The sequence below is a fragment of the Telopea speciosissima genome, chromosome 8, assembly GCF_018873765.1.
Source record: "Telopea speciosissima isolate NSW1024214 ecotype Mountain lineage chromosome 8, Tspe_v1, whole genome shotgun sequence".
In the NCBI taxonomy this organism is placed as follows: Eukaryota; Viridiplantae; Streptophyta; class Magnoliopsida; order Proteales; family Proteaceae; genus Telopea; species Telopea speciosissima.
This window is the reverse complement of record NC_057923.1, coordinates 28,466,143-28,474,578: the sequence shown is the minus strand read 5'-3', so window position 1 is coordinate 28,474,578 and position 8,436 is coordinate 28,466,143. Positions and strand designations below refer to the sequence as shown.

Sequence of the window (8,436 nt, the reverse complement as noted above, 5' to 3'; positions counted from 1 at the left end):
CCTACGTGCGACTCCAATATGGATTCTGATGTAGAATGGAGGTCTACTATACGTTTATGTTTCCAACACTCTCACTATGTCGCTTTCCTGTTATCAAGAGTGGTCACCTCCAAAGATAAGTCACATGTCAATCCACCCAATCAAGTCAAGATGTAGCGTCATAGGTAACTTAATCCTATGAGGGACACCAAAAGATGGAGGGTTGAAGCATATGAAGGACTTTAGATTGGGCGCATACTATTTGAAACAGAAGAGAAACAAGAAGAGGTTTTCAAAAACTGATATTTTTTTTTTTTTTTTTTTTTTCAAAAAAAAAAAAGAAGAGAAAATAATAAACTAAAACACTTCGAACTACTTAAAAATCAGATAAATAAAATGGACAATAATCTCCCCGGCAACGGCGCCAAAAACTTGTTTGAGTTAAAATAAAACCGCAAGCGTACGGGTCAATTGTAGCTACGGGTCGAACACGAGGAGATATACGCCACTCTATTTAACTAACTTAAAAGTAATGCAAAATGAACCAAATTAAAGTGTTAAATTAAACTAATTAAACTAACGAAAATCAATGCATCCTAACTCATAAGCATCTAACAAAATTAAGGGATTAAATCGGCGTCCTAACACATGAGCATCTAACCTATCAAACTAAAGCGAATTGAAAGGAATAAAAATACAACCACACATACTAACCACATAAAAAGAAATAAGGGAATAAAAATGCATCCATAAACCACAACCATATAAGAGTAAAATAAAAGAAATAGAGGAGGAAGAAGAAGAAGATAGAGAGAGATAGAGGAGATGGAGAATGAGATTGAGAGTTTAGATAGTAAAACCTGGATGTGCTTGCATGAATGTAAATGAAAAGCTTGAATACTTGCATAAACTTACCATGGCCTCCTCTTCTAAATCTTCAAGTCTTGTCATCAACTTAAGAACTTAGACTAGAAGGCTTAAAACCTAAACTAGAATTAAGAAATTACAACTCAATTGAAGACTTAAATTAAAATTAAAGCATAAACTAAACCTATTATAAGCATTAACTAAAAATTATAAAAGCAAACTAGAACTTAGAAAAGCCAAAAATCACAAATTAGAAGGAGAAGAAGAGAAGAAATTTCACTAAGTGAATGAGCAAATTTTTACAAGAGAGGTAGGGGTATTTATAGGTGGAAGAGAGGAGAAGAGAGAAGATGGAAGTGTAGGAAAAATATTCCCTAAGAAAAGAGAATATTCTCTTCTCTTTCCTCTTTTACAATGCCTTGAATCCTAAGAAAAAAGAAAAAAATAGAAAGAAGAAGAAGAGAAGATTGTTTACATAGACTTTCAATTTCTAGAAAAATAAACTTCCAATTCTAACAAGTGCTTCCTTTTCTTTGTAGATATCTTCTCCAAGCAATAAAATCAAAGCATCTTTGATTTTTCAACCTTCCATAGATGAGAAAATATAAATCTATCCCAAGTAGAATTCCAGAAGTGCCCTTGAGAAGTTGGAGGAGAGAGAGAGTAAGGGTGATGACTAGTATTCCTTCAAGAATAAATAAAATACCCATTCTGTCCTTCAGAAAACGTGGAGCATGGGGTGCTTATATAGGTCTCACCATTGTGTTCCTTGCGAAAAATCACACAAAATAGACCCAAATTTCATCCAATTCGGAGTTAGGGAGCCCAAGATATCTCATGTTGAAGTTGGACTGTCCAGAGCCTTCCAAATGGAATCTTTCGGGTACAGTAAAGTAACTTTTGATAATTGCATTAAGGCCCCTAAAATCCGAACTTCCGCTTCACTTTGTCCCCATCCGACTGTCAATAATTATAAATAAACCCCTACAGACCATTTTCACGCGTCGTTACGGAAACGGCCATAACTTCTTCGTTTCAACTCGGAATTAAGTGCCGTTTGAACCATTGCGAAGCTGACTCGATGGGCTATGCATCCATTTACACTTATAAAAAGCTTAAAAACATCTCCTTAGCATCATCTCCTTCATTTTCACAAGAATTCACCTAAACCCTGAAAAGCACAAGAAAGCACCGAGTAACTCTGTCCAATGTGGTAAAATGTATAATTTATGCCCTAAAATTTTACACATAAATGTGCTCATCAGGGTGCTTATATAGGCCTCACTATTGCATTTCTTACGAAAAATCACCCAAAATAGACCCAAATTTCATCCAATTTGGAGTTCGGGAGCCCAAGATATCTCAAGTTGAAGTTTGACTGCTCTAGAGCCTTCCAAAGGGAATCTTTCGGCTAATAGGAAAGATAACTTCTGATAATTGTGCTAAAGCCCCTCGAATCCAAACTTTCGCTTTACTTTGTCCCCAGTCGATTTTTGATAATTATAAACAAACCCCTATAGACCATTTTCGCGCGTCGTTACGAAAACGGCCGTAACTTCTTCGTTTCAACTCGAAATCAAGTGCCTTTTGAACCGTTGCGAAGCTGACTCTATGGGATACGCATCCATATTATTAACACCTCAAAATTATGCTAAGGGGTCCACTGTAATCATATTCAAATTTGACTAATTAGCATGATTCTTTCAGTGCTCAATCCAAGCTTGATTTTCTCGACTCCTGGGCGCTTCCGGCTACTGCCAAACACCACTAAATAGCTTAAAAATGGATCCTTAGCATCATTTGCTCCATTTTCACAAAAATTCACCTAAAACCTGAAAACACAAATAAAAGCCTCGAGTAGTTCCGTTCCAAGTATAAAAATGCATGCTTTATGGCCCTAAGATTTCACACATAAATGTGCTCATCAAATTCCCCCACACTTGAACGTTACTTATCCTCAAGTAAACAAAAAGAAAAACTAACCTAGAATGCAAAAAATCCTAACTCACTTTCATAGGAATCACGGTTGCACTTAGCATGTGCAACAAGCCTTTGAACCCCTAGGTTACCCCTAATGGACGAGTTTTATCTCGTGGGTGTTTGTAGTGAATATACACCCAAAATTCAATTGTAAATGAATGCTGTAAATTTTATTCATGGCATAAGTAGGACAGTGCACATAATCCTAAGAAGTGCTCAACTAAAGATCAAGGAGCCAAAGGTTCCCCCACACTTGAATTTTATCACCCCACATCAATTCAAGTAATAAGCATGCATCAAGATTAAGGGATCTCCTCATATCTTCTGAACACTACTCACCTTCAGGTAAACCACTCATAGTATCGATGGAGCCAAAGACTTAGGCTTTGAGTATTTTTGACCATACTTTCTTTTCAGGCATTAAGGCAAAAACTTTGTTTCTTTCTCAATCATAAACTCTATTTCTACTCCACTACTGTTCTCTGAATGATATGGTGGAGCATACACCAGACACCCAAATATTTGGTAGCTTCGCTTTTTGCATATATCCATAAAGACTTTGAGACATTGATGCAAGAGTTTTTTGAGTTTTCTTTCAAGGAATTTCGATCAAGTCACCCTACTTCATGAGGCACAGTGCCCTATCTAGTCCCAAGGAATTCCACTTGCCTTTCTGTTTCTTTTTTTTTTTCTTTTTTTTTTCTTTCACTTTCATGCCTTGCCTTGCCACAGACAAATTGGTCTCAACTACTAGCCAAAAGATCAAAGGGTCCATAAAGCACATAGAGAAATCTAGCCATCAAATGAAATAACGCTCATATTTTCCAATTCAGTCCCTCTCAACGGATGCATACCAACTACCGTCCTTGAAAAGGGATTTTTTTATTATTTTGCATGTTAGAGCACCTAATTCCCTCTTTCTCTCGCTTTGCAATCAAAGAAACGTATTCACAAAACCAAAACTACCGCCACAATCAAAATTTACCAAATAAGTAAGCTCAAGAATGGTCAATGATGCTTGTATGTGAAACTTCTAGATTAGATGTTGTAGCCAACTTGGAAATGAGGCTTGTGGTAGCCCGTAGAATGGGATGCGGTTGACACCACCCGACACATACTATGCCATATAGAATGCATTGGGCTAGAGTGTCATCACAAGTGCTACGAACCTTTGCCAACAGGGGTTAAGGTGTTTGGATGTCTATGGGAGTACCTATATAAAAGAGAAAAAGGAATAGAACTGTGTTACACCGAAAAAGTGATTTTGTGGCTGAATGCCAGAGAAAGAAAATGTTTTACCGGAATGGTGATGGGTGACTACACAGACTTATCCCAGAGGACTGGTCGGGCTGACCATGGAGAGCATGCTGGAGCTAATCGATCCTCTCCGAAAACTCAATGGGTGTATCGCTGGAAGGGGTTAGAAGCCCGCACTAGGGATACATGTATTGGGGATTGTAGTAGCACTTTTACCTGCCTTAGTTGTGATGTAGGTGGCTAATTAATAAAATGGACCATATTGCATGTAGGACTCATTTGGTTGTGCTTGCATGGTTATATTTCATTCACAGGCTCGATGGAGCTCACACTCTTTTATATGTCTTTTTGTTTGATGATCTTGCAGGTAGATGTTTCGATCTCATCTCGCACAGGTAGGCCATGATTATTATGACTGTGTGGGTGTGGACCCGATCGGAGGTCATTCCTCTAGTGCGGGTATTTTCAGTGATAGTTGATGATGACCCGTGTTGGGCGGGCAGCTGACTTTCCTTCTAACCTTGGGATTCTTTTGTTGTAGATAGAAATCTACTGACCAATCCCCTTTTGTATAGCTTTATTCAAGGCCCAAGTTGTCTTGTCCTTTTTGTTATTTTGTAAAGCTTTGGTTGGAAGAGTTGGGACTGCCGGTGTATCTTGAGAGAGAGAGCACGAACAAAAGCAATATTGTAAATATTTAGTTAATGTTTAATGTAAATATTAGCTTTTGCAGCACTTTGTGTTTTATCTTATTCATTATTGTGGGTGTGTGTATTTGTAAATGGTATTAACAGCTTCTGGATCCTTGGGGTTTAGCAGATTGCCACTGTGCAATTTGGGTCACCTACCTAATCCTCCCAGGGGGTGGTTTGGGGTGCGACAACACCAGCTACCAAAACCAAATTTTGAATAAGAAATCCATGTTCAATAGGGACTGGATGATGCACTGGCCGTTTGACCCAAACGTCCAATGAAATGCCCAGTGTTGTTGTTTGAGGTCTAAATTGATTCCAGCCTTTTGGATCATCACTCATAGGCCTAAAATAGTATGTGGAGCATAAAAATCACCTTAAAACCCTACCCCATCCATCCTTGTTGATATCCATACCTTGGGTGCATTAGTGAACCCAAAAAGGGGTCAGAAACCAACACTGTAACCTAAGCCAAACTTGGGAAAGGAACCTTGCTACTGTTTCCCATGATTGTTAAACAATGAATAAGCAAACTTTATGGTGAAATTCATAAAACACTGTGTTTTGCATTTGTGTTTTGCAAGCTCCAGAGAATTGCAACTCAATGTTGGATAGTCAGATCTGTTTCCAATCAAACCTAGACCAATCTTGGAACACTCTAAAACCCTTTTTGAAATGATGTTTGACATATTCTAATGGTCCGGTGCAGTGTCAGATACCAACTAGGACTGAGCTGACTGAAGAGCAAGCGGGATCAGTACAAGGTCAGTGGAATTACACCATGGGTGTAGGTGCAACATGACTGATGAGTCATGACAACAATAACAACAATATTTACTATCTTTATTCATTTAAATTGCTTTATATTCCTATTTAATTCTGATTCATATCTGGTGGATATTAGAAGTGAATGTTAATGCTATACATGTGAAAATACTAGTTTAGATGCCATAGTCGGCTTGGAAATGAGGCTAATGGTGGCCCATAGAATGGGATGCGGGGCGCCACCTGACTCATACTATGTCATATAGAATGCATATGGCTAGGGTATCATCACCTGTGCTATGGACCCTTGCCAACAGGAATTAAGGTGTTGGATGTTTGTCAGAGAACTTATACTAGAAGGTATTTGCTTGGCTGGGTGCCCATCTTTAAGAAAGGTGGTATCACATGCTAATCTTAGAGGGCTGGTCGGGCTAACCATGGAGAGAATGTTGGAGCCGACTGGTCTTCTTCGACAACTCAATGGGTGTATCACGGGAAGGGGTTAGAAGTTCGCACCAGGGATACATGTATTGGAGATTGTAGTAGCATTTTTACCTGCCTTAGTTTTGATGCTAGGTAGCTTAATAATAATAAAGAACCTCATTTCATATAGGATTCATTTGGTTGTGCTTACATGTGCATGCATGGTTTATATTTCATTCATGGGCTTGGTGGAACTCACACTCTTGTATATTTCTTTTTAGATGATATTACAGGTGGACGTTATGATGGCTAGGAGGCTCATCTCAAGCAGGAAGGTGATGCTGATTATGATAGTGTGAGTGTGGACTCGGTCGGAGGTTATCCCTCTGGTACGGGTGATTACTGTGACGGTTGAAGATGGCCCATGAAGGGTGGGCAGCTTACTTCATCTAACCTAGGGATTCTTTTGATATAGATAGAAATCTACTAAGTTTCCCTTTTGTATAGCTTTGTGTGGGGCTTATGTTTTCTTGCCCCCTTTTTGTTGTTTTGTGAAGCTATTGGTTGGAGGTGTAATGACTGCACAGTTGGTGGTGTGTGTGAACAAGAACAGTATGATGAATATCTTAACTTAAATGTTAATGTAATTATTAGCTTTCGCAACACTCTATATTTTAAATTCTTATCCCTCATTGTGTGTGTGTGTGTGTGTGTGTGTGTGTGTGTGTTTGTGAATAATATTAATAGCTTCTGGATCCTTGAGGTTTAGCGGATTGCTACCATGCAATTCGGGTGACCTACTTAATCCTCCTACGAGGTGGTTTGGGGTGTGACATAACCACCAGGATGGATCATGGCTTTTCTTCCTTGGACGGGAGCGTGGGTGCTATTGAGCAGCAGTTGAACTACTTGAATGCACACTTTCAAAGTAACTCATATCAGCCTCAGCCCCCATGGGATGATGACCCAGCTCAGGAGTAGTTCCACCAGCTCTGATGTCTCTAGTTTAGGAATCTATGTTTTTATTTTCAAATTATGCTTTATGTATTTCCTTATTATCAGTTTGTACTTTCCGTTCTAATTGCAATCAAAAGTAGTACTTCTAAAATTGAATAAGATGTAATGGCCTATGCCTATTTTGACCTATGAGATCTTTTTTCCTTTACATTATGTTAGTCCCTATCTGGGCGACGTTGTAGCTTTCTTTTTCTCCTTCAATTTGTCCTCTATAGTCTTCGCCTTGTCAACCATTTGAGCGTAGTCCTGAATATCTAGGACCGACAGAATAGACCCGATCTTTGGTTTAAGTCCTTTTTCAAACTTCTTTGTTTTACTAGCTTCCCCCTTAATATGCACTGGGGCGAAATGAAAATCTTCAAACTGCTGCTGGTAATCCAGCACGGTCTTGGATCCTTGCACGAGAGCAAAAAACTCGGTTTCCTTCTTGCTCTCAGGAAAATAATTCTTAAGGAAGACTTCTTTGAATTGCTCCCTGGTGGGATTAGGATGAACTGCTTCTAAATTGGGCTTGGTTGCCTTCCACCATGCTTCCGCCTCGTTTTGCAGCTGATATCCAGCACATATCAATTTCTGAGCATCCATATACTCAAGTACGTCGAATGCCTTCTCCAAGGCGCTAATCCACCTTTTTGGCTACATTGCCTCAGAATTTAGTTTGGAAAGCACAGGTGGCTGAAGCTTCTTGAATCTCTCCATCACTTTAGCTATAATGCCTTCCGGCGCATGTTGAGGCATAGGTGGTGGAAATGGTATGGGTTGGTTGGGTGGTGGTGGTGGCACTAATTACTATTGCATCATGGCCACGAACTACGTTGACATTTGGCCCAGCAACTCCTGTTGTTGCTGCATGGTTTGCATCATGGTGGTCATGATGGTATTCACCTCTCCAGCTGCCATTCCTGGCTGAGGTGCAGCAGTAGTAGCTTGGGCAGGCATTGATGCCACATTTGGGATGACTCGTGGTACTCTCAACAAAGTAACCGATACTTCAAAATTTTGAGCTTCGGCTCCATCCGGTAGCTCAACTTCTGGAACAAAGCGAGGGCATCTTCCATGACGACCACCCCGGTTGGATCTAGTATTGACCATGATTGATTTCTGAAAGAAGCTTTATGTTCAATATTCCCATACCCTTATTAGGGAAAAATTTAAAAGCCCAAGCAACTATCAGAATTTTGGAAGGCCGAATAAGGTCTTTCGAGAAACTAGTTTGAGCCCCAGCTCGACTCAATATTGTCGGGTAGATGTGGGCAAACCCCTTTTCACCCCACTTATAGTCGACCTGCCCAACCCACTATAAGCCAAGCGACAACTGCAGCTCTGCGAGCCCGACCTGCAATGAGCCAAGCAAGCCAGGCCTCTTCACTAGCCGCGTTGTCCAATAAATGCTATGTGTGCCACAAAGTAGGACACATGGTCAGGGAATGCATACATTGTAGATACAACACATACT

General features: G+C 39.8%; 1 protein-coding gene across 1 annotated transcript; it reads right to left on the bottom strand.

Annotated features, from left to right (window-relative positions):
- Nucleotides 1-7,142: 7,142 nt before the first annotated feature.
- Nucleotides 7,143-7,565, bottom strand: LOC122672222. Its single transcript, XM_043869717.1, has one exon. The coding sequence runs from the start codon at nt 7,563-7,565 to the stop codon at nt 7,143-7,145; it is 423 nt and encodes a 140-aa protein (XP_043725652.1).
- Nucleotides 7,566-8,436: the final 871 nt, after the last annotated feature.